The sequence below is a fragment of the Entelurus aequoreus genome, linkage group LG14 (assembly GCF_033978785.1).
Source record: "Entelurus aequoreus isolate RoL-2023_Sb linkage group LG14, RoL_Eaeq_v1.1, whole genome shotgun sequence".
NCBI lineage: Eukaryota > Metazoa > Chordata > Actinopteri > Syngnathiformes > Syngnathidae > Entelurus > Entelurus aequoreus.
This window is the reverse complement of record NC_084744.1, coordinates 48,217,768-48,245,370: the sequence shown is the minus strand read 5'-3', so window position 1 is coordinate 48,245,370 and position 27,603 is coordinate 48,217,768. Positions and strand designations below refer to the sequence as shown.

The following is a 27,603-nucleotide window of genomic DNA, read 5'->3' as shown; positions in this document are numbered from 1 at the left end:
GCTTGTCCAAGTTCTTCTAATACCAGCGGTTCTCAACCTTTTTGACCTCGGGTCCCAACTTTTCCACTACAGAGGGGCCCGGGACCCACTCAATTTTTAACACTTACTTAGTAAACCTACTTACAGTTTAATAACAAAAAATATTATCAAGGCTTAGGTCAGGCTGATTGTAAAAATCAGCCTGCCAAAGAAGGTACTCATAAAAACTGATGAAAAAATTGATTGCATACAATTACACAGTGTTAAAATAAATTCTAACAAAGTTAATAATAAGTATATAAATGTTTCCTAATTAAACTAGCAATAAAGTTTAAGTGCAAATGAAAATGAAAATTCACCACTTCAGTCATAATTTTTGCGCTTAAGAAACTTCTCTTAATGGTCCCCTGTGGTTAAGAAACATGGCCCTACACATCAGGAGCACTCAAGTATTTGTTAGGAATTAGCTGCAAAATTGTTTGTTTCCCAAGTTTTGAACTGAACTCGGGGGCTGGTATGGTGTCATTTGTGGGTCGAATTTGGCCCCGGCCTGCCAGTTGAATATCCCTGTTCCATATGGAGTAGGTAACGTAATACCAATTACAGCTATGCTAATGAACATTTTCAGCCGACCAGACATGTCGAGTCCCATTTTACATTTCATGTTGGGTATTTGACATTTATGCTTTTATAATTTATTGCTCACTGATACCTAAAAAGTTGTGGCAGTGGGGAGATGGGGTGTTGTGGCTGGCCATGTAAATCACATGGCTTAACACACAAAATGATGTGACGGGCCACTATAAAAGGAGGTGGAGGGCCACTTTAAAATGATTTTGCGGGGCACATAAAAAGATGTGGCTGGCTACATTAAATGATGTGGTAGGCTATCTTAAAAACATGCATTAGAGGCCACATTAAATGATGTGGTGATGTGGCTGGCCACATAAATAACATGGCGTACCAGGTAAAATGAGGTGGCGGGCCACATATTAAATTATGTGGATGGCCATTTTAAAATTATTATGCGGGCCACATAAAAAATGGCTGGCCAAAATAAATTATGTGGTAATGTGGCTGGCCACGTAAATCACATGGCGGGCCACGATAAAATTATGTGGAGGGCCATATTAAAATTATTTTGCGGGCCACATTAAAAAGATGTGGCTGGCTACATTAAATGATGTGGTAGGCCACAATTAAATGACGTGGTGACGTGGCTGGCCACGTAATTGACATGGCGTACTACACAAAATGAGCTGGTGGGCCACAACAAAATTACATGTACGGTAAATTTAAATTATTTTGCGGGCCAAATTAAAAATATGTGTCACTATAATTGATTTGGTGATGTGGCTGGCCACATAAATGAGATGGCGTACCACAAAAAATGAGTTGGCGGGCACAATAAAAGGATTTTGCAGATCACATTACAAAGATGTGGCTGGCCACATTATATATGACGTGGTAGGCCACATTAAGTGATGTGGTGAAGTGGCTGGCAACATAAATGATGTGGCGTACCACATAAAATGATGTGGAGGGCCACATTAACAAGATGTGACTGGCTACATTAATGATGTGGCGTACCACATAAAATGAGGTGACGGGCCACGATAAAATTATTTGGAGGGACACTTTAAAATGATGTTGCGGGCCACATTAAAAGATGTGGCTAGTTACGTTAAATGATGTGGTAGGCCATAATTAAATGATGTGGTGATGTGGCTGGCCACGTAAATGACATGGCGTACTACACAAAACGAGGTGGCGGGCCACAACAAAATTACTTGGAAAGTCAATTTAAAATGATTTTGCGGGCCACATTAAAGATATGTGGCTGGTTACATTAATGATGTGGCCTACCACATAAAATGACATGACCACATTGAATTGATGATTTGGCCTACGGGCATACTTGCCAACCTTGAGACCTCCAAATTCGGGAGATTGGGGGCGGGGTTAAGGGGGGGGAGTATATTTATAGCTAGAATTCACTGAAATTCAAGTATTTCTTATATATATATATATATATATATATATATATATATATATATATATATATATATATATATATATATATATATATATGCAGTATGAATAAAATAAATACTTGACTTTCAGTGAATTCTAGCTATATATATATATAGATACATATAAATAAAAGAAATACTTGAATTTCAGTGTTCATTTATTTACACATATACACACACATAACACTCCTCCTTGAAAGTGCAATGCTTTGCAGCCAGTAGCACAGCCTTTGAAGGAGCATAGGTATGGGCAGTGTAATATTCTGGGTTGGAGTGGCGAGGTGATGAAGTTACGTCTCTTTACTTCATACTTCAGAACCGACTCCCACACTTGCCGTCAGGGTGCGCAATACAACGTAAACCGTTGGCCAACCAAAAAGTAACCACAGAACACTATACCCAACATTCACCAGGAGATGGCAACAAACAACTTAGATCACTCTATTACAGGCAGCATCTGTGAAATTTAATTTGCAGGAAAGGAGTGAGTTTAGGGTTGAATTGTCCATCCTCGTTCTATTCTCTGTCACTCGTCGTCGCCATAACTTTGTCTCCTTCTTGTTGTGTGTGAAGTTGTGCACTCGCCAAAAGCCGTAGATGTTATAACGTGACTGGGCCGGCACGTTGTTTATATGAAGAAAAAGCGGACGTGACGACAGGCTGTCCTCACTCAGGTCCGCACGGACCTGGAGGGGGCGTGCCTTAAGTCCGGCTGGAAATCGGGAGAAATTCGGGAGAATGGTTGTCCCGGGAGATTTTCGGGAGAGGCACTGAAATTCGTGAGTCTCCCGGAAAATTCGGGAGGGTTGGCAAGTATGCCCACGGGCCTTGAGTTTGATGCCTGTGACTTAGAGGATCGGCTCCACACTGTGTATGCAGATAGACAGTTAGCTGCTAGCCGCCGATATGGCAGCTAACTCTTCCTGTCGGCAGACTGAGCATTGAAAATGGTAATCAACATTTTATAAAATTAGACGACCCCAGGAAAATCGGTAAGACCCAACCTTAATTATATTGCTTCCTCTATTTATGCTTGTTTTTTGTATTGCTCTCCCTATTTGATTCTTACACATTTGTTTATGTCTGCCTATGTTTCTTCCCTCCTTATGGATCCTTTCAAATTGACCACTAGACTGAGGGGGTTTCCAGCAAAACCGATGCATCAAAGTCCCGCCCAACCACCCTCTCAACCAATACCGAGGTCACCTCGGCCAAACGCCCCTCCCCAACCACAACCCCTGCTAATAAAAAAAGCCCCCCATCCAAGGCGAGGACTCCGATGGCAAAGGTAAGTAGGTGAGACACACCGGGCCTGATATGCTAAAGTTAGCCTGTAATAAAATACAACCTTGATAGCCAAACAAAGCTGATGTAGGAATATTGTCCGCCGATAATTTTGTCTCTTAAATCAGCAAAATGGCGATGGCAATCTAGTTAGCTTTCATGTACATGCAGAATATATACTGGTTGCTTACCGGTATATAAGCCACACCCACAAAATTTACACAAAAAAACAACATTTTTCCATATATTAGCCGCACCCGACTCTAAACTGCAGATAAATCCGTTCTGAGATTATTTTACACAGAAAGATTTTATAAATGTTTATTTACATACCTTGGTTGTTTCCAAACGGTGTCTGTAACATGGCAGTAAAACGGGTGACCAAACAAAACAAAAGTCATCGTCATTGACCCACTAGCTGCGCAAGCTAGCTCTCCAATCAGCTAAACAGACTCAATAACTTCACAGTGACGTTTTGGTGAATTTACTGAGGAATTTGTGAAACTGAAACAACACAAAAAGAATCCCATTGTAAGTTAATAACACTGAAACACACACTCGTGAGCGTGTTAGCATTTTAGCTAATGCTAACAACGCTAGCTTAATTATATTACGATAGCACATACAAGTATGCATGAAAACACTCCTACAGACATCACACAAGGGACGGTTTAGTAAGTATCTATGGGTTTAGTTATATTGTAAAACTTACAAATGTTGCTTGGGGTAGTGAATGAACAATCCATACGAGTAGAAATGCTATGGACGGCTAGAAAACTGAACCGCACTATGGTTGAAAAAAATAAATAAATCACTGCCGGTAAATGGATGGACACTGCAGCACATGCAGTGAGCGAACTGGTCCAAAAGATGGCACCATAGCACAAACAATAAACCACCCTCTCAGTGGGTTTTTTTTTCTTTCTTTTTTTTTTTAATCAAATAATTTTTTTAGGGCTGCCAGCCAAGAACAATTCATAAATTAGCCGCTCCGTCTAATAAGCCACAAGGTTCAAAGTGTAGGAAAAGGTAGCGGCTTCTAGACCAGTATTTACAGGTATAATTTCATTGGCAGAAGAAATATTAAATATTGTTCTGGCTTTTTAAGAGCCATATTATTTTTGTTTCAGTGTTCAAATATGTTCACCTTCTACCGTTTTAATTTGTAAAGGTTTTAGCGTGTTTTTTATGTCAAATACATAACGTGAAATACATACGCGCATCACTTCCGGTTTATGCGACGTCACGTGGATTCACTTCCTGTTGTTGTAATTTCTTCTAGTATAGATGGCTCACCTTGTTCTAAGACCGCAAAGTCTATTGGTTCATTACGCAATTAAACAGTTTAATTTCTCAGACAGTAGTGTGTTTATATTAGTTTATATTGAGGTATGTCGGAAAGACATAATTTTAATGGCTTTCGTATTTGGATTAGCATTTAAGCTAGCGGCTAGCGTGCTTCTGCAGTGAATGAGCAGTACCACCGCCATGTGAGTTTATCAAAGTGTTATTAATGACAGTGATACGATCATTTCAATTAAAAAACAGTAATACTAACCGTCGGGATTTGTACCGCGGTTTATCAGTTCACAATTTATTGCTACATCCTTACTTCAAAGTCACTTTTTAAACCGTCTTTGAGTCTGCCTGCAAACTGTCCGTTTGTGGGGGCGTTCCCAGATTGGGTTTGAAACCACGTTCCTAAGTCTTAAAGTATTATATTAATATTTTATAAAATATACACTTTTTAAATATACATCGTAAAGTCGTCGCCGTGTTTTTTTTCCAGACACAGTCGAAAGCAAATTTCAAAACCGTTCTAAAGATTTGCCGGTCATATCATTAGGTACACCTGCACAGTTTTTTGATTGATTGATTTAAACTTTTATTAGTAGATTGCACAGTTCAGTACATATTCCGTACAATTGACCACTAAATGGTAACACCCGAATAAGTTTTTCAACTTGTTTAAGTCGGGGTCCACGTAATCAATTCATAGATTGTACAAGCTGCATTTAAAAAAAGGCTGCTTTTAACAGAATGTACGTCACTGCATGTTGCAAATCACTGTTATTATGTCCCAGCCAAGATTATATGATACTTTATTTCATTTCACCTATTTTTGTGTTTTGCCTGAAGCAGAGGGGTGAGATTCTCTCACTAAATAAGGACATATTTCCTGTGGTGACGTCATAACGTAGCCTGGCCGCATGCAAGCTCACGCCTAAAAGCATGAACTTTTTGGTACTTTGACATTTTTTAACACAAAGTTCAAACTTTGTAACAGCATGCTTAAGTCAGAAAAAACACTTTCATCATATGTCTGATTGGGATCGTCCCCATTAGGAGGGAAGAGTCCCACCCAGATTCTTTAAGTCGAAGGCTGCCAAAAAAAAATGAAAGGTGTCTATAATTGAAGATAAACAATTAATTATTTACAGAAGAGTTAATAAAAACAATAGCAGTAGAGAGGGCCGAGCCATCTAAAGTCTAAAAAAAAGTCTCCGTTGTGACTGCAAAATCCTTCCAAACACTATTTTAAAGCACATCTCTCTTTTACTTCAGCTAATTTTGTCTCCATCGTCTCCTTCATGACTGACCTTTGAAACACAAGGAGACAAGAAAACAGCTTTTTTTAAATCCATCTTTTATGTGCACACAAACAGAGATTTGTCTTTATTTTGGTCTCTTTTCCAGACTCCGGAAAGTGGAGCAGCTGAGAAACGTGCATCAGTGCCAAAGACCGCTGCTACTCCCAGTAAGACCAGTTCCGCTGCGTCTCCCGGCAACAAAACTGCTGGTAAATGCTTGCTACTTCCTGGTGTTTTTATTCAGACCCGCACAAAAATGTTATTTATGTTTGATTGTGGTTTTACATGTGCCACCCTTCATACATTTTATGGAAATTAAATATTTATTTAATCTTGTGTATATTTTTCCACACAAGCCCATTTTCCATCCATCCATTTTCTACCGCTTGTCCCTTTTGGGGTCGCGGGGGGTGCTGGAGCCTATCTCAGCTGCATTCGGGCGGTAGGCGGGGTACACCCTGGACAAGTCGCCACCTCATCACAGGGCCAACACAGATAGACAGATCAAAACCATTACAATAAATTTGCTCCCCTGAACTCTGGTCCCCGGGCAAACAAATAAGTCTTATATTATTTTTTTATTTTTATTTATTCAACACTTCTCTATATCAACTTCAGGTCTATCTGTAGATGTAAAGTTATTCTATTTTTCTATGTTTTAAGCCTATTTTGTGCAAGATTTTCAAAGTGAAATATTTGATGCGAAGTAGTTGGAGCCTTAAATATGTCAATAATTCACAACAACATTGATTTTGATTCATTATTCCTTGAGAAATGATAGTTAAAAAAAAACATCCCACTAAAATGATTGGGCACCCAAAAGGGCCCCACTCCAAAAAGTGTTAAAAAATAATTCCTACATTCTTTTTTTTTACTTTCAACTGTAGATCAACATCAGATCCATATATAAGTTGTTATTAGTTTAGTTTTTTTGTTTTATGCCCATTAGGTCAAAGACAACTTGTTATTTTCATTTGGCAAAAACACAAAATATGCTATATTTTCCAGAAAAAATATTTCAAAGTGGAATATTTGATGTGAAGTAATTGGAGCATTAAATAGGTCAATAATTCATAACAACATTGATTTTGATTACATTTTTTTTTGAGCAATGACAGTTTAAAAATATAAACCCACTAAAATGTTTCGGGATCAAAAATATAATTTATAAAAAAATGTTATTCAACGCTTAAATCTTTACATCAACTTCAGATCTATCCATCGGTTATACAGTCAGTTTTTATAATTTTTTTGTGTTTTGTTTTTCTTTGTTTTATGCAATTTTTTGTCAAAGAAAACTTGTTTTTTATTTGGCAAACACACAATTTGCGATATTTTCCTACAAAAAGATTTAAAAGCGTAATTTTTCATGGGAAGTAGATTAATGAATATGTCAATAATTCATAACAACATTGATTTGGATTCATTTTTATATTTTGAGCAATGACCATTTTAAAGGAAAAACAGCCTACATGGCAGTTTTGTGTATCAGAGTCACTGTATATTTATTCATGTTTTTATCTTCATAGGTCTTACTTGTGTTTTATCCTTTATCTCTACTCATGGTTCGTACTATTTTACAGGTTGTTTTTTTTTACTTTACAGCATTCCTCAGAGAAAGCCCTCTGCATCAGGGGTTATCGGCCATGTTTGTGGGGGCGCTTTGCGTCAGCGTCCTGGTGGCCATGGTCTGGTGACCCACTGGTGCAGACGGCTCCTGTGATAGTGTTTACTCACCTGGCTCCTCTGTACTCAGCCATGCATTTCTTTTATGTATGAAAAGCGCTTTATAAATAAAGTTTGATTTGACTTGAATGAATCCAAAGGTAAATATAGTGTAGAAATGCACCCAATTGCAGGAAATGTAGTCTTGTTTTTCAAAATTTCCTTTCGGAGCTTGCGTGGCAACACTTAATGTTACTCTTTTTTTTCTCGAAGGGTGCTCACATGCCTGTGTGTGCCGACGCAAGGACTTTCTAGCAGTCCAACCTGACTTCAACAGCTAACCCTAAAAATACTCTGAGTGTACTTTTTGCATTAACAACTGCAGGCGACAAGTTGAATGGATACAACATGTTGGATATTGTTGGCTGCGTGAGTTGATTTTACAAGACACCCGACAAAACGAACGAGCGACATGACTCAGACCCCTCGCTGTGTGCATTTCATCACCCTCAGAAAATATGATTCATGTAGCATAAACACGGAGATATGCTCCCGCTGGTTTTTCTGGCGACTTTTACACCACGAGTGATGGCAGCATAATCGTACTTATAAATATCAATTGAATGTTTTCACACTTCATAACCCACTGAAGTTCGGAGTGACATTTTGTGATTCAGATCAGTCCCTAAACTAATGACAATTTGAATTACACCGACTGACTTTTGCAACTGGCAGCCTTCATTGTTGCTTTTCACCATTGTTGTCTATGAAGATTTTCATTGTCGCATCTGATTTATTAGATTTTGTCATTTTTATAAACCGATTACGACGATATGGTCCCTAAGTCTGAGTAGTCTTTAGTGGACCGGAACCTGTGTTCATATTAGGGGTGCATAATGAGTATCAGGCTGATATTTGGAATCATGACGTCACACTGATAATCTAATAACATTAAAATATCTCTAAAAAACGATAGATTTAAAAAAAAAAAAAAACCACTCCTGACGTGAGATTACCCATACTGTGCTGTAGGTTAGGGTGAACAAATGAAGAACTCCTACCTCTTAAGGTCACCTCATTACTCATCAGAAGAAGACATCCCGTGTGCCGCCTGAAATAAAGGCCTCGCAAACACTCCGCAGTCAAGTAATCATCCATCCATCTTCTTCTGCTTATCCGAAGTCAGGTCACGGGGTAAGCAGCCTAAGTAGAGAAGCCCAGACTTTCCTTTCCCCAGCTACTTCGCCCAGCTCTTCCCGGGGGATCCCGAGGCGTTCCCAGGCCAGCTGGGAGACATATCATGTCCCTGGTCTTCCCCTTGGTCTCCTGCCGGTCAAAAGCGCCCTAAACACCTCCCCAGGGAGGCCTTCGGGGGGGCATTCTGACCAGGTGCCCGAACCACCTCATCTGGCTCCTTAACCAATCAAAGTTTATTTATATAGCCCTTAAACACTTTGAAGGGCTGCACAAACCACAAAGAAATCCCCTGATCTAAAAAAAAAAACGCATTCGGCAAAGGAAAAACTCAAACCCCAAAATGGGTAAAAGCAGAAACCTTGGTGACCGCCTGGGTACAGTTTTTGCAAATTGTCAATGATAATGTGAGAGTCCAGTCCATTGGGGGCAAGCAGAACAGCTGTCATTTCCTCCAGACTGGTACCTCTCCAGGGATTATCTGTGGCCACCTGGTATCCTCTTTATGCAGGAAAGTGAGGCAAAAAAAGAGAAGCGGCAAGTCAACTGGTCTAAAACAGTCTATTTAAATGCTAAACTATAGTATATACATGAGTTTCAAGACGGGACTTAAACGCTTCTACCGAGGTGGGTTCTCTAACTGTTGGCGGTATGGCATTCCAGAGTTCTGGAGCCCGAACAGAAAACGCTTTAGAGCCTGCAGACTTTTTTGGGGGGCTCTGGGAATCACTAATGAGCTGGTGGTGTTTAAACATAGATTTCTGGACGGAAAAAAAAGACAAAAAAAACAATTTGACTTTGACACATCAAACCTCACTGGCCACCCACTAGTATTCACGCTGAAAAAAAGAAAAAGCTAACAGTACCTTATTCCGGGGCGAGGTGAATACAGACCAAAGTACTGGGCGGTAAAACTGGTCAAGTAACTTTCTTGTTTCGAATGTAGGGTCCTGACAGAGTCTGACGCTCTTTTTAAACCTTACTTCTGACCTTAACACGCCAATAGCAGCCCTCATATCATGGTAGCACTGTAGCGCTAGCCTAGCAAGGAGCCACAAAACACACCACTTCCACATGACAATTACAGCGTGGTGGCATTCAGGAACAATCAGAATTATGAGCATCGCAATGTCATTTTTTACACATTCCCTATGTTCTGTATTACAGCAATAATTATGAAAATTTGTTTTTGAATGTTTACTTAAATTAATATCACTGATATATTTAAATTACTAATCTGTTAAACCTGAATGTCACAAAATTCCATAAAATTAAAAATGCATAGTTTTTTTTGTTTTAGTTTTTTTTACTAAAATGTCCATGTTTTCCATTTTTTTAAGTACCGGTTTGGGCACCGTTTAAGCACCGGCACCGTTTTTAAAGTACCGCTTTGGTACACTTATCCGTTAAAATGTAAACGATACCCATCACAAATCAGGACATAAGCTTTACTGATTTATGGATGTGATTTTAGCTCTACCCTACTAGTCCCAGCAGGTACAAGACATTGATACAATGTTGATATACATACATATCCTTTAAAATTGAGTTTGAACAACGTTGCAAAATAGTTGTATTTGTAAATTGGGACAACGTTGATGTCTAATGTTGGATCCACGTTGTTGGTTTGATGAGCAAACTTCAATGGTCAAATCAACGTCAGAACCCAACATTGAATAAACGTTGTCAAAAATCATGTTGTTTCAACGTTGTATTTGTGTTGTACAATATTGTTTGGAAAATTACCAAATTTCAATGGTCAAATCAACGTCAGAACCCGACATTGATTAAACGTCATCAAAAATCATGTTGTTTCAATGTTGTATTTGTGTTGTAGAATATTGGTTGGAAAATGACCAAATTTCAATGATCAAATTAACATCATAACCCGACATTGATTAAATGTTGTCAAAAAGCATGTTGTTCCAACGTTGTGTTTGAGTTGCTCAACGTCAGGACCTAATTCAACAAGTTCTCAACGTTGTTTTAATGTCTTGTGCCTGCTGGGGTGATGTCATATTTGATTAGGATGAATCTACAGGTACTGTTTGTCATATCTTACTTCCAGACTACGTTCCAATCTGCATTTAAAAAAATAATATATATATAAATAAGTCATCCGTCTTGAGAAGCAGGAAGTTATCGTTATCAGCATTAAAAAATATATTGTGCGTCCCTAGTTCATGTGTTTTACTGAAACAGCAGGGTAGCAACGTTAACTTTTCGTTTGTAGTAGTAAAGATGTCGGACACACTGAAAACATCCTGTTGAGTGCCCTTCACAATAAGGTGTATCCAATTTACCAAAATACATTTGTCCGTACCTCCTTTTGTTTCCATTCAAGTAACATTTCTCCAAAACAAAACTGAACACTTTGATACAAAAATAAGTCACAACATGAATCGTCTCTTAATGGGACAAAGAAAAACTTGAAGACGTTTATTTTGCAATTTGCTACTTCCTACATTTTTACTAAATGAAGTATTTCAGTGTGTGTGTGTGCATTGTAGTTAGAGGTGGTTTTAATCGTCCTACAACAGGCGATTGTGTTTAGATTTAAAAAAAAAAAAGAAACTTAACTATTTCTTTTTCATCAAGCCCTCGCCAAATATTGCTCATTTGAACTACACAGTTATGTTTATTTGTGTGTTTCCTTCTTGCAGCAAACAAGAACCACAAGACTGAGAACAAGCCAGCAGAGGCCAAGAAACCCAAACCTACAGGTGAGAGACTTTTGGACAATGTACGTCTTCATTTGATCGAGCAAAACTAAATAAGCGCATGTTTAATGAGCCTAAACATAATGGGTTTTCAGTGACATGGGGATTATATCATGTAACTAGAAGAGCCAATTTCGAGAGAAATTGCGTGTGAATGCTGTACCGAAATGCTAATGTTACTCTGGCAAGTCAACCGTTAGAATGGGTCACCTACCGGGTTAAATGACTCTGAGACATACGGCTTGAAAATAGGCTAGTAAAGTTAGCTCGCTAAAGTTAGCACGCGACCATGGTAACAGTTATGGTGCGTTCCGTTTACCTCGAAAAATGGAAATCGCAGCTGTGAATGGAATGAGCGTTCCAGTTACGAGGTCGGAAATCAAGATGGCCACATCCACAAAAGCCATTCTTGCGCTTGCCTTGTCTAAATATAAACAATTTAGGAAAAAATATGCACGAAAAAATATGCACGTTGGATGAAGAGGAAACACAGCTAGCGATGTAGAACTTTGTAGAAAAATTGTAGTCTACACTACAGTAACGTTACCGTATATGAATGTCCAACAATACATCACATATGGCTTATTTAGTGCGACAAAAATTAATCAGAAGTGCTAATAATGGATATTATAGAATACGCTTATAATATTGTTTACATTTAGAGCAGCCATTTTTAAAGCCAACTCTGGGTTGGTGAAAATCTCAGACTTTCCGGTAGGAAATCCGACCTTCCAGTTGAAACTTCCGACAAGGATCTCGGAAGTTCCGACTTTCCAGTACAAATAGAACGCACCATTAGCATGTGTCATGTACCATATTATATGACTCTCAGGTGTATAACTGAAAAATTGCCTAAAAATTTAGCATGCTAACAGTTACCATGTGTCAAGTACACTGTTATGTGATCCTGAGGTGTACGCATGCAATATTAGCTAAAAAATGTTAGCATGCTAGCTTTTTTAGCTAATATTGCATGCATACACGTTGGAGCTAACTTTAGTAAGTAAATGTTATTTATAACACTTTTCACAGATAAAAATCACAACGTGCTGTACAAAAAATGAAAACATAAATTAAATTAAAACAGAGGCGATATCATAAAAAGGATATAAACAAAAGAAACATATAAAAAAAAGTTAAAAAGACAATTAACTAAAAGCTTTTTTAAAAAGCAAAGTCTTCAAATGTTGTTTTTTTTAAAGATTCAACACAGTCCAGCACACTTTAACTAACTAGCAAGTGTCACGTATCAAATTATATGACTATGAAAATTGTCAAAAAAAGTAAGCACGCTAATCTTAGCAGGCAAACGTTAGCTTTTCAGCATTCACACAATAAGAAAACAGAGTACTACATAACTTAAGGTTTGTTTTTTTTGTGTCCGCAGCTCGTCCACGTCCGGCCTCCACCACTTCTCCCACGACTTTAGCTAATGCCCCAAACGGTGAAGCCGCTCCCTCCCACCGCCGTCGGGTTATCACCAAACCTCCTGTCCCCAAGCAAACCGCTCTGGAAAAGAAGCCAGCGGTGCCCCGTGCTCCTCGAAACATCCGGCCTCTCAACGCACCAACACCGGACCTGAAGAATGTCCGTTCCAAGATCGGGTCCACCGACAACATGAAGTACCAACCTGGTGGAGGAAAGGTAGGACCTTCCCTACTCCTTCATGGTAAAACCGGCCATTTGTACTCTGGTACGACTGCAAATGGCACTTTAATACTATCACACCTCCACTGACCCGGTGCAATAAACGCTATCTTTGTGCATTTTGTGCCATGCCTTGTGCAAACGTTAGTCCTCTCCATTGCCTTGGGAACTGTGTTTAGAAGGTCTTTCAATCACAAATGTCAGCCCACTTCATTGTGTTTCCATGTGGACTTTGTATAAACTGGATACTGCAGATGTTTGAATAGTATCAAGACTACTCACAAAAAGTAAGGGACAATTGTCCGTCATTTAAAATTTCACAATAACAAAATTGAAAAGTACATTTTCCAGTTGAATTAGATTTGGTATGTAAAAAGTCATCTTCATAACGCCATGTAACTCCCAGTAATTTAACAACAGTACTTTTTCATCGTGATGAATGTTCTCTGAGGGAAGTCGAGACCGAGCTTCAGCGCGTTCTGATTAAAACTCACCAAGCAATTTCAGATTAACAGCAAATATATTCAATTACAAAATTACACAACTAGTTCCTTTCAAGAACCGATATACCGTCCTAAAGAAGGGGTCTGTCCTTTCATTTAACACAGGTTTCTATGGCAACGCGTCCTGTGCAGGCTTGTCTTGATGAGACTTTTGGAGGATTTCCGCTCGCAAATGACCTCACACCCTCGCATCATGGACGTATTGTGTGAGACTATGTGTGTGTGATTTTAAAACCAACTCTTTAGAGTTGTAAACTTAGTTTAGCAAGCATGCTAAAATGTTGAGGGAAATCAATATATTCAAACTTACACATACGTATATGCCAGCAAATATGTGTAGACAGTGTTTCCCACACATTCATTTATATGTGGAGGCCCGCCACGAAAGAATTAAGGCCGCCACAAATTTTTTTTTTTAAATTTTTAAATTTTTTTTTTTGTCCTGTCAAGCTTCTCAGGCAAATCATATAGTTGATGTAGATGCCCATATCGGCTGTTCAGATTTACTTTACAAAAGAGAAGTGTAGGATCAAGATTTTTGGAGCTCTTTGTTCAGTGGATCAGATGTTTGATGAAGCTTTGTGTCTATCTACCACCACTACTGTTTTCTGTTTATTTGTTACTGACTGTGGCAGGACACCTCTGCCTCTGTTTCACTTTATGTTGCTGGTAAATAATATGGTTGTAGTGTAGGCTAAAGTTAAATTATTTAGTATGCACTAATTAAAGGGGCAGAGCTTTAAGAGACATTTTTGCTTTTATATTTTTATAAGATGTATTTTTTGTAAGAACCACAATTAATAAATATATTTCAGTGAATAACTTATTGTTCAAATCTGTATATAAATATGTACATAAAGTGTTGTAATTATATTGTAAAATGGATGGATGGATGGATGTACGTTTAAAACAAAACTGTTATTATTAATCAGTAAGTATACATTTTTTGAGCTTTTTTAGAGAAAATCATATTGTAGTAAATTATGCAAATTACTCGATGATGTCATGGTGACCACGCCCATAGCCACGCCCCCACCGCCACAGGTATCTTGGCAGTTTATGGGAAACACTGTGTAGATAGCATGCAAACTTATAATACATTGTTTCAAGTGTCACGGCTATTAGCAGGTTGCTGTCTGGCTCTCAACAAAGGCACACACTTCCCTTCCCTCTCCCTAATCTCTCTTACTTTTGCTTCTTTGTCTCGTCTCAACTTTTTTGAAACCTCTTTTTGCACTGCTTTCCAAAATCCTAACAATGGTATTGATCAACTGGCCTCTCATCAATATTGACAAGATATTCTTGATGAGAAGCCCGGATTTGGGGCAACCTGCCTGTCCTGATAAAACGTTTGTTGCTGGATAAATTATGGACTCTTGGGAGAGGTGGAGTGTCTTATGTATGGCGATTCTTTCAGTCAAGGATGTTGAAGACAGCTACCTGTTCAGAATCATGATAACAGGACATTTGCTGATTGGAGTAAGCGTTCCCCTGGTGTATCGACACATTTGGAAGGTGCTGGTAGCTGTTCAAGGTACCCCAAAGCTGCCACACATGATTGAAGGATGGGTACAGCTGTTGGCACTTAGACTTATGTAGTTTCTGAACTAAATCACAAACTGGATAACATCTCGGAGATGCTGTCTGCTCTGCAAGATGAAGTTATCATAATTTGAGGACCAGAAATAAACATTTAGAGTGATACTTTTACATTTGTTTTCGTTAGCTCAAACACAAACATTCTAATCTGGATTTCTTCCTCCCGCTGGAACTGCTTGACAAGGTCGTTGCTACAAGACTACTCCGGAGGACAGCGCAGCAAAAAAACTCAAAATTCATGCTCCGACTTTCATGGACAAAGACCTGTTGTTTGTTGACTTTTGTTGGACTGACTGGCTGTGATATTGCGAAAACACTCTGCGAGAGCGCCACATTCAAGAAACAAGAGACTTTTCAGGCTTACATACACACACGCGCATCCGCAGAATATACACTTTACACACACCACCTACCCTTACCACGCCGCTTCACCCCGCGGTATGACAGACAATGGAGCAGTGCCCCTGGTGGCTACATCTTCGGCCGGATGGAAACCTCCTCCCACTGTTGCAAGCCTTGAGTTTTGTGTCTTGTAATATGTGCTCATATGTGCTTATGTCCTGGTCTCAAACTGAGCCTCACCCCTCACGTCCATAGGAGCTTAGCTAAGTTTGGGAGTTGCTTTTTTCTCCCACTCCAGATGTTTACATTTTTCTCTACATTTTTACAGAGCGCCACCCTTGTGGCGACCCATCAGTCTTCCCGTTCTGTCTACCATTATACTGCATGCCTGTTCTTTGGACGGGTCGTACTGAAAACAAATTTTGTTGTACTTTTTAAGTGCAATGACAACAAAGTTCCCTTCCTAGATACAGAGAGACTGAGATAGAAATTCCGCCTGGAAGCCAAATACCTCTAACTTTTTGTGAGTAGTGTAAATGCAATACATGAATCACTCACGAGTGGACTATATTGTCCGAGTCTGGACACAGACGCCGTCCTATACGGATGTGGAACAATAAATTGTCTTTTGAAGGAGCCTTTTCTATTTTGACCGGGCGCAGCTTTTATAGCCTTACGGTAATTATTGATCAAAACCAGGAAATCGACCGACCAATTGCATGGGATATTAGCTAAGCCACGTGATACCACTCACTTAATCAAATCTGTGAGAGAAAGCGAGTGACTCAGAAGAACGATTTACGGGAAAAGAAAAGGGAAACGTGAGTCTATCCCAGGGCAGTTGTGGCTACAAATCTAGCTTACCACCACCAGGTGTGAATGAATGATGGGTTCTCACTTCTCTGTGAAGCGCTTTGAGTGTCTGGGAAAGCGCTATATAAATCTAATCCATTATTATTATTATTATTAAGTATAATTTTTCATATTTGCATTTGATTTATATTTCTGACTACTTTTACTCCTCTACATTTCTTGAATGAGTATTTTTACTGTGATATATTTCCCCGAATCATCTTCATTACGCCAAAATAAAAGTGTAGTTGGGGGCTTTTTTGTTGTCATATGAACGCTAAGCCGGAAGAAGAAGAATTTGATTTCCGATGAGCCATGTTTGCTGAAATGACTCCACAAGTGGATTCCCTGGAACTGGTGGGAAACTGTGGAGTGGATATCTTGAACAGACTCAATAGGACATGGTGTAATGAGTAGGGATGTATACCGAGTACTGGTATTTTTTGGTACCGGTTCCTTATTGGGTCCAAGATAAGCGTTAAGATTCTGGACAAAAGATGTGGTACAGCTATCGGTATTTTTTATATCCAGCTGTCACAACCACTTCAGTTGCTGCTGCTACGCATATAAAAGACACTGGTCGGATCTGATAATCTGCTTGGAATAATGACAAATAAGGAAGCAACACTACACAAAAGTTTGTAACACAACAATATTTACTCCTCAAAGTCACGCACGCTAAGAGTTGATTTCAGTTTGAATTGAACGTGTTTTACTCACAACTGCCGCGCACTTTATCAACGGCCCTCCTAGCGATCAACAGGCCAATATTAATCCACTCAAAAAAGTTTGAAGTAATATAATAATCCATAAAGTTTCTCTTGAAACAAGAAAACATATCCACTAACAGTCGCCATCTGACATCGTGTTTGCATGGCCTCAAAACACACCCATCTAATGCGCTAATTGATTGAATTGAATTATATCATTAAGGAATTTTAAATCTATTTGATTCGCCTCTCGATACATGGGTTACGATGTGATTCAAAAAAAGGTATTTATAAAACAGAACGATTATATGTGATTCGATACAGTTTAATACCGTGCATGCACGATTTGATTCTATGGTTAACATTTGTTAATGGACACATTCTTTTTTACACCACAAAAGAGCAAAACAATTCCTTCCTGTGCATACACTCTTGCTCATGTTAGAGAATAAATTGTTAGGACCTTGGCACCAAGCGCTCAGACTAGATCGGTCCATGCAAAGTCTATGAGTATGAACTGATGAAAACTACTCTGATGAGAGGACAAATGTCTTCTAAGACAACTGATCAATTGAATGCCATGAGAATAACAATAACCTGATGAATGAGAACAACTATAGGCACATTTATCTTCAAATATAAACATGCACATTCTATAAAAGTGTAGTGTTTAGTGTATATCCCCCAATATGTTTTGTAAAGTAAAAAGGCAAACACATGTCAAATATATTTATTTTCCATAGTCAAGTCAAGTTAGTGTCGTCACAGACGCCTACGGGTTCTAGCTAATGGTTGACTGGGGGGCGGAACTTCAGGTACGAGGATAGGAAGTGACGTGTCTTGTGGGGGTGAAAGCTTGTTTGAGTTTTGCCGGAAGAGAGCGAAACACGGATATTGAGTAAGAGAACGTTGCGTTTTGTGAAAAAAAGAAAGAAACTGGGAATTTGTCTGAGACTCCATGACTTGGAATGTTACAATATTGACGGACGGCACAGCACGGAGACGATCCGCGGTGTTGACGTTACATATCTTGTGGAAATCAGAGGTAATTCTAAAACTTTGAACTAATTGCTTGTCTGGCGCGACACCCAGTCCATGTATCTACATGTATTCTCATCTCCAGTTACGTAAGAAACGTAAAAGCGCGTGACTCTTTTCACGGACAACCCTGGCTCTCCTGTTGTTTTAAAGACAAAAAACGTCAATTGATTTCCAGTTTGGTGCGATAACCGGTTTTTGTGTCTAGACTCAGTTAACCTAAAGATTCACAGCTGAATCTTATCAATTGAGGTGGCTGTAACAGGTGTAGCCGAACTGGGCACTTATCGAACCTGATATCCAGTTGCATCGGTTTATCGTTAACAAATCTAATATTATATAGTTGATATGTCATGTAAAAGGTCTGTGCTCTAATACATAAATATTTCCAGCGGAGTGTAATTGTAACAAATAGAAACATAATGATGGGTCTGTGTGGTGTTTACAAGATGATGACAACTGCATTGCAACTTGCACTGCAAACATGGCTGACTTGTTTAAAACTTAAAAAAAGCAGGTGTTTATAAAAGACTTCCCTGCTGTGAGATGTTATATGATGTTGGTGGTGTACAACTTAACGTGCTAATAAAAATGGGATTTAAAAAATTATCTTTTTCATATCGTTATTTACACCAACTTTGTATAGTACTGCTCAGAGTACCAATGAATACTCGTATTGATATATACATATAATGAGACACACTTCCGTCTAGGAATCCATCTCATAGTTTGCAACAAGCTAGCATGAGAGTAATCTTGCCATCGTTGCTTAATGTTGATCCCCAGATTACAGAATTTCAACACCTTCTCTGTTGTTGGATATTTGCACCACTTTCTGTTTAATGCTCATAACCTTGTGTTTATCGTCATTTAACCTTAGTCCTGTTTTGCCCGCTACATCTTCTGTTGCATCCACAAAGGAAACAATGTCATCAGCCAAATCCAGGTCGGACAACTTTATGGTTCCAAAGTCGATTCGGAACCCTTCTTCTTCTGTGATCCTCATTCCATTATTAATAATCACGAAGAACAGAAAGGGTGAGAGGACATCTCCTTGTTTGACTCGAGTACTAACTTCAAATGGGTCTGAGATCTCGTCGTTTACCAGGATTCACCATTGACAGTCGACATAGAACTGCCTTACTATTTTTTACAAGATCTCTCTATTAACACTATCAAATGTACTCTGAAAATCCACAACCATGATTTGTAATGTCTGCTGGAATTCAGTGCACATTTCTATGATCCTTTTCTGGATCCTGATTGCTGTTCTCAGCTTTTTGTCCACCTCATCCTTAATCCTTCCAAAGATGATACTTTCTACCACCTTCCCAACCACGGACAGTCGCCTCTTCAGTTTGAACAGTTGGTTAAATCTCACTTTTTTGGAAGTCTCATAATTCATCCTGTGTGCCAATCAACAGATTGGCACACAGGTAGCTACCAACAGGTAGCTTTTAAAACATATGGAAAACTAAAACTATCAAGTTAGAAACAAAACTCTCATAATGTCATCTGAGACGTGGCAAATGACGGCTGAGGACAAACAGAAGGTGGATGAATTTCACCATAGGTGCCTCAGAAGAATTTTAGGGATCTCATGGAGGCACTATATTACGAACGAAGAAAGTACAGCAAAGAACCAAGACAGGACTTCTGACACAAACCATGATTTAGCACAGAATGGTTTGGCATGGACACACACTCCGGACGATGACAACAGAATACCCAAAATAGCATTGAGGGCTCACCGATAGATTGAAAGAGAAAAAGAGTAGTAGTGCTGTTTCGTCTTCTAGCCGTCCACAGCTCATATAAATTCTTCATTCATCACCTGCGTTTCACAGTATAACTAAAACAATTCTTACTTACCATGTGTGATGTCTGTAGGTGTGTTTTCCTGCATATTTAAACTTACTATCGTGATGTAATCAAGCAAGCGTTGTTAGTATCAGCTAATATGCTAACATGTTTACGAGTGTCTGTGTTAGTATTATTAACTTACATTGGCACTCTTTTTGTATTGTTTGTTTGACAAATTCTTTAGTAAATTCACCAAAACACTGTGGAGTTATTGAGTCTGTTTAGCTGATTGGAGAGCGAGCTTCCGCAGCTAGTGGGTCCATGACGATGACTTCTGTTTTGTTTGATCAGCCGTTTTAGTGCCGTGTTATAGACATCGTTTGGAAACTACTTAAGGTATGCACTCATTTACTCATTTTACAACGTTTATACAGTATCTGCGGCGGTGCGGCTAATATATGGAAAATCTTTATATTTTTTTTATTTAGTTGGTGCGGCTTATATACCGGTGAACAATACGGTATGTACTCCACCAGTGTGTATTGTAATCCAGGGTTTAACTTTGCCCACATCCACCACAGTCACCTTAGTTGTCATATTTAAACAGAAAGTAAGCTTCTTATTGATCCACATACTTACTTTCCAATAAATAAACCATTATGATTGACCAATCAACTATTAACTCATAACACTGGTCAAGGTGCCAGTTGCTTTCTTCCCACAGCTCACCTTTTTAGGTTTGCCCACCACCCGCTCTGTGACCCGTTTTGTTGTGTGGTGCAGTTGCTCGGTCAGAGGTTGTATTGACCCCCTGGGTGGTTGTCTCCCCAGGTTTCTTCCACACAGAACAACAAGACTTCAGATCCCTCCAACCCTCCCACCAAGGCCAGAGTGAGTACCCGCCATCCTCTTTGCATTCACCACATTCACTCTCAACACGTTGAATTGTGGGTATTCTCCTACAGGTGTCAATAAGAAACTGTAAAGTTAGGGGTCTGCAAATAAGTTGACTTGAAAGACATTAGCATACAGTAAATAAAAGTGGAGCAACATCCAAACACAGATATGATCTAGAAGCAACAACACCATTAAACACATGTAATAATAAATGCAAAAGAAACGGCTGCAAATACCCCCAAAAAACACAAACCCTCCAAATCACGCACATGACAAAAATGCTGTAACGCAACGAAACAAAGGCAATGGCATCAGATGTGATTGGGGATGGAATGAAAAGGTAAAAATTGTTATGCCTTCGTGAAATACTTGACTGTAAACATCGGTTGTTTTAGGATTAAGGATCGTAGGGGTGTCAAAAAAATAAAAAAATTCTGATTAATCGCGATTCTTATTTGTAATGATTCTTAATCGATTAAAAAAAATAAAATATCGATTTGGATTTATTTTATTTTATTTTTTTCAATTTGTCCTGTCCAGCCACTCAGACAAATCATATTGTTGATGTCAATGATCTATATCTGCTGTACAGATTTACTTTAGAAAAGACAAGTGTTGGATACTTCTTTTGTTGCCTTTTTTGTATTTGACTTTATTAAATGTTTGGGTAGAATTTTATTAAACAAAACCAGTTTTATTTTAAGTAATATAGACATTTTTCACAGCTGTTTATCTACGTTATGGAGGAATGTAGTTAATCATAGAACTGGCACCAAATGTTATTAAAAGAACGTATTGATTTTGAATGGAGAATTGAGTCGTTACCCCCAAGAATCTAATTGATTCGAATGATGTGGTTCCCAAAGATTCACAGGTACTGTTCAAATGTATATGCTATCAATTCCCGTTACCTTAAACTCGATACCGGTAACAATTTTCCGTACTTTTCTGTGTGTTAATAAATATTGTTTTTGATAATAAAATAAAATCTTTTTATTGGAACATTTCAACTGAGCTTATTAAAATAACTGCTGTCAAGTCGTCATATATTGCTTTATTATCAAATTTCTGATTTTCAGTTACAGTTGCAAGTCCAAGACATGCGATGGCAGGACCCATTACCTCCCTGCTTGGCACTCAGCATCAGGGGTTGGAATTGGGGGTTAAGTCACCAAAATGATTCCCGGGCGCGGCCACTGCTGCTGCCCACTGCTCCCCTCACCTCCCAGGGGGTGATCAAGGGTGATGGGTCAAATGCAGAGAATAATTTCGCCACACCTAGTGTGTGTGTGACAATCATTGGTACTTTAACTTTAACAGAAGTGTATAGTTTTACTCTTTGTCTTTGCTGTCTAGTCTTTTATTGCGCCCAAGAAGTGTTAATACTGTAAAGATTTTACTTTTTACGCACCAGCTGTTTGATTGTAACATGCATCTTTGTTGTAGTTTAATTAACAAACTTGAAGGTGTTGAAAGTGGTAATCAGTAGCATGTCAGTAGCAAAGCCATTGTATACTAGCATCAAGCTAATGCATTTTTGGAAAAGTGGAGCCTTACTTTACTTAATGTTGCATGTAAAGTTGCAGCATTTTTTGAGTCAGTTTCTTTGCTGGCATTGAGAATTGCAGCATTACCGAGAGGTAGTTTAGCCGAGTCCGGTGATCGCCAAGTGTCAAAGTGCAGAAAGAGTACAGAATTTGGTACTCATCCCTATTTAATATACTGTAAAATATTACGTCTTAAAAGTTTAAGTGCTGATATTCCTCACGTCTGCCAGAAGTTGCAGCATTTCTTTCATGCATTTGTTTTTGACATTCTTTTGCATGGGTTTTTTGTAACCGGCGACTGCAGCATTTCTAATTTGCAGCATTTTCCCGTTGCCGGAGTTTCATAGTGTTTGTGCGTTTTTTTAAAGTCTTGGATCATTCGTGTTGTATGAGCGTGTGCAAAGCCGGCCCTCTCTATACGCAGCTCAGGAACCCACGATCTGTAGGGAGCACCATTTTGCGTGAAGAAGCGCATGTCTAATGTCAATTAATGAATGACAGAGCGCTTTATATGAATTTTTTTTTACTACAAACATGTTCATAGCCCCTTCCTGCTCCGTCACTGACACGAGTATAATAGCAAATTTCCATGGATTTCCTGTCCCCCCTTAGTGCCGGCCTCTTAAGTCAGCATGTCTGTGTCAGGAAGGTTGTTAAATTTGTTATTTTGCGATAAAACCATCAATTCCTAAACAACTTGCCGTGTAATAAACAAAATGTTTGTACAAAACTTCCATAGCAAAGTACAAGGATTGTTTCACATAATAAAAAAGAGTGGAAATAAGTCTATAATGAGGGAAATGCCTCGGGCCCCCAGTTTAGCCAGGGCAGGCCCTGGACGTGTGGATATTGCTCCTTGTTTGCTTGCCCCATAATTAACACTAGGATGGGTCGTTTGACTGGACTTCCTTGCTTCACGGTAAAGAGAATGAATACAAAATAATTGTGTTTTTTTTACACTAGTTGCCCCGTATAAATTGTATACTTCAATGTCTTTTAGATGGTAGGAAATTCTAATGATGTGTCGCTAACGAAAGGGCTTCTTGTGTCAACTCTTTGAAGTGAGAGATCAAAGGTGTCTCCTGGTTTAAAATGTCATATTGACTTGGCTCTTCACATAACCTCAAGCAGGGGTATTAACTAAATTGCTCTGGGGGCCACATTTCTAGAAAAGCTAAGGACAGAGGGGCCGAACTTCTCCGTTCACTATTGGTCTTATTTTGTATATTCCGGAGAACCAGTCGACAGTAGACATTTGATTTTGGTGTTTTTATTTTGTCAGAGTTCATGTCTTTGAAAAAAGTGCTTGTAGTGTTTTTTCCCACCCAACATCTCTCACCATGTTTTTAAACTGAACTCAAGGGCCACAAGTTGAAGAGCCCAAATGATTAAAAAGAGAGGACCTAAGATGGAACCTTGAGGAACACCACTAGTATAACTAAAGAAGTTGAACAAATGACTGCATCTAAAACAGTGGCGGAAGCTGGTCTCTCAAGGAGGGGAAGCTCAATTTTGGCCTACATCATAAAATGTGTTGGTTTATTTATACGTAAATTCTACCCTCTGTTCCTTTTTAAGAAAGTGATCTGTGACCCTGTCGTACCAAGAAGGCGTCTTTTCCAAGGATTTGACAAGTGTCCTCTCAATGGTCAGGAGAGCTAGGCTGCTTAAACGGCCTTGGCCCATGGTGTTGCGGGTGTAAGACTTCAGCCACTTAATATCAATGGTGTCCTGCATTATTGATGTTTTTAAGGCTCTAATTACTTCACATCAAACATTGTTTTCTGAATGTTTTGGGCAGTGGGGGAAATACTGCATATTTCGGTTTTATTATAAAAAACAAAGTTGTCTTGACAGAAAAGGCATAAAACCTTTTTGGTTTTTTAAATTTTATATCAACCTGAAGTTGATATACTGTAGAGATTTACTGTAAGCGTTAAATAAAAAAAATAGAAAAATAATTTGACTTGTTTTTAGCATTTTAATGACTTAGACCAGGGGTGTCAAACGTACGGCCCGAGGGCCGGATCAGGCCCGCGGACAGGTTTTATCGGCCCGCGGGATGAGTTTGCCAAGTATAAAATGTAACCTGAAATGTTTTAATGAAAGAAACAGCTGTTCTAAATGTGTCCACTGGATGTCACAATAGCAATTCTTTGTATCTTTGTAGATGATGCTACATATGTACAAAATAAACCACATGATGTTAGTACATCAGTCGAGGAAAATGATCAAACTACATAAATAACATGCTTTAATTTGATTTTGATATTATTTTTTTATCTTGATAGATTGAAAATCAACACCAGTGAGTTGACTGATGAAAATTATCACATAATTTATTCAGAAAATATAAATAACGACAAATAAAGATAGAATACTACTAACCACAACATGTAAGTGCAAAAAAAAACCAACAACATTATGATTTGTACACTTTCAGAATGTACTTGTTCTATTTTCAAACAAATAAAACAACCTGAAGTTGTGTTTATTTTTAAGTCATTGTGCCGTGATTTTACCAGTTCGGCCCATTTGGGAGTAGATTTTTCTCCATGTGGCCCCCCATCTAAAATGAGTTTGACACCCCTGACTTAGACCCTTTATGGTCCCCGGGAGCCCTAAACGTTAAAAAAAAAAAAAATCCATATATTTTGTTATGATTTGAAAATGAAAACTATCAAAATGGCCCCCGCAGGCTTTAATTTTTCCGTGTGCGGCCCTCTGTGGAAAAAGTTTGGACACCCCTGGTCTACACTGTTTAAAGCACTGTGAAGCTGCGGGAATGAGAGAGAGGAAAGCCGTGTCGTTACCCACTGGTACTATAAGTACTGAGCAAAAGAGTACACACAACACTATATATTTAATCACTTATTTTTTGACATTTTAGGGGAAGCTGAGCTTTCCTTGCAGTCTTAGAGCAATCGCCTCTGATCTGATAGTTACATAAATCCCATTACGAAAAAATAACTGCCAAAAAGGAGGGGACTTAAAACGGTGCCTTGAGGAACGCCTCAGTTATGTAAACCACAAGTTTGGACCCCAGTGTTCTATGTTTGCTCGCAAGGTCAAAATGTCAATGCAAGTCTTGTCCAAGCTCTTCTATCCAACAGGAGCACTCTAGTGTTTTTAAGAATCTGCTGTTTCCCAAGTTTTGAACTGGGAAACGTATATATACACCGGTATGGTGTCATTCCCGGGCCGGATTTATGTGTTTATTGCTAACATATCATAAATTCCGTATTATAAACCGCTACTTTTTTCCAACACTTTGTACCCAGCGGCTTATAAAACGGTGCGGTTAATTTATGCATTTTGTTTTGCGCTAACAGCCATATGTGTTCAATAATTTTCATTTAACCCAAGCAGAGGACTAATAAAGGTGTGTTATTGTTAGTGCTATGGCACCATCTTTTGGACAAATTCGCTCACTGCAGGTATTGCGGGTTGAAAATGTACTTCCTGTTTTAATGCTTTGAACCGGAATTTAAACCGTCCATGGCATTTCTGGTGGAAAAGATTTTTCACTCATCACTCCAAACAACATTTGCAAGTTTAACAATATAATTAAAACTTTTCTTAATTACTAAATTTTCCCATGTGTGATGTCTGTAGGAGTGTTTTCATGCATTTTTGTACACGTTATCGTAATGTAATCAAGCTCACCGCGTAACCGTTAGCTAATATGCTTACAGGTCTACGAGTGTCTGTGTTAGTATTTTTACCTTACAACTGCATTCTTTTTGTATTGTTTCAGTTTCACAAATTCCTTAGTAAATTCAGCAAAACGTCACCGTGGAGTTATTGAGTATGTGTAGCTGATTGGAGAGCTAGTGTTTTGTTTGATCGGCCGTTTTACTGCCGTGTTACAGACACCGTTTGGAAATTAAGGTATGCAAATAAACATTAACACAATTTCTGCTTAAATAACTAATTTCACAACATATGTATTTTATTGTCCGGTGCGGCTACTATATGGAAAAATAATTTTTCTTCTAAAAGTTTGTGGGTGCGGCTTATATACCGGTGCACTCTATAGTTGGGAAAATACGGTATAATCTGTTCTTTGTTCTCCTGTTTAGCAATAGTAGAAATGTGAGTCTTTTACTCACCTGTTTCACGCCCTATTGTGGTCAAACCGTCAGTGAGGACAGTCTTGCATGTAAACACTCAAAAACAATGAGAACTGTCACTTAAATGTATATCAGTCTGGATTAATTAGAATTGAGAATGTCATACAAATAAAAAAACTTATTCAATACAATAAATTGGATCATCGTTCAGATAAGTAGCATCACATTGTAAATGGAGAAGCTGATACTGTAAAACTCTTATTTTGTAACACTATCCCTCAGTGCTGATGCTAACCACAGTTTGATTTATTTACTTGAACTGTTGGTTGCTATCTTCATTTACTTGATTTCATTACAGGAGGAAATGATGACAATAACTGTAAGTAATGATTATAGAAGAATGGTAACACAATTATCTTATCTGCTTTTATTGGACTGTATGAAATAAAATAGCAGTTATTAAAAAGTGAATATTATTTCAGTAGGATGTGTATATTTTTACTGGATGTGAAGTCACAGCCACTTGGAAAAGATCCCCTGATTAATGACTTTCTCAGGAGGTAGCTCCTCTCCTCCTGTGCCCTGGCTCTATATCCAGTAACAATTCATGGATTTGTCACTAATAAAGCTCCACAGAGTGGGTGTGGATTTGTGAAGACCTGAGATGATTCGATATTATCTGCTCACAGATGCTACGTGATGGTCGTTTGAGCACACCGCAGCAAGTCCTGGATAAATTAACCAACCACAAAGTCACACGCAGGATTCTCACAGGAATAAGGCCAAAAAAATCATCCGGACCCACTGTAACTCCAGTTTCATGTTCATTTCTGTTACATTTGGATGTTTTTTTAGAATCGTTCATCCAATCAAACGGCATATTTTACATCAAAAACGTCAAAAAGTGCCGCTGGGTCTGGTGAACAATAGAAAATGCAATAAAATATGTGCGTCTAAAGTTTGAATAAAAAGCAGCAGCAATATTGCATGACTTTAATAATTTTGTGGGCAATTTAATGACTTCCTCAACGGGGGGGATAATATTTATTGCACAGTTTAAAATGTTTTTTTAAGTTTATATCAAGCAAAGTACATGCATACAAAATATGTTACTATAACAAAGGAG

The 27,603-nt window shown here is 38.6% G+C and overlaps 1 protein-coding gene across 4 annotated transcripts in view; it reads left to right on the top strand.

Annotated features, from left to right (window-relative positions):
- The window catches only part of LOC133664970 (microtubule-associated protein 4-like), a 183,386-nt gene that overhangs the window by 123,872 nt on the left and 31,911 nt on the right, over nt 1-27,603 (top strand). For 3 of the 4 annotated variants that reach the window (XM_062070071.1, XM_062070069.1, XM_062070073.1), the window contains 5 exons: nt 3,145-3,300; nt 5,994-6,096; nt 11,410-11,469; nt 12,854-13,110; nt 20,792-20,851. In XM_062070071.1, coding sequence (XP_061926055.1) covers nt 3,145-3,300; nt 5,994-6,096; nt 11,410-11,469; nt 12,854-13,110; nt 20,792-20,851 — 636 coding nt within the window. Of the gene's footprint in view, nt 1-3,144; nt 3,301-5,993; nt 6,097-11,409; nt 11,470-12,853; nt 13,111-20,791; nt 20,852-27,166; nt 27,479-27,603 lie in introns of those variants that run through there. The other variant, XM_062070072.1, reaches the window with a different exon arrangement.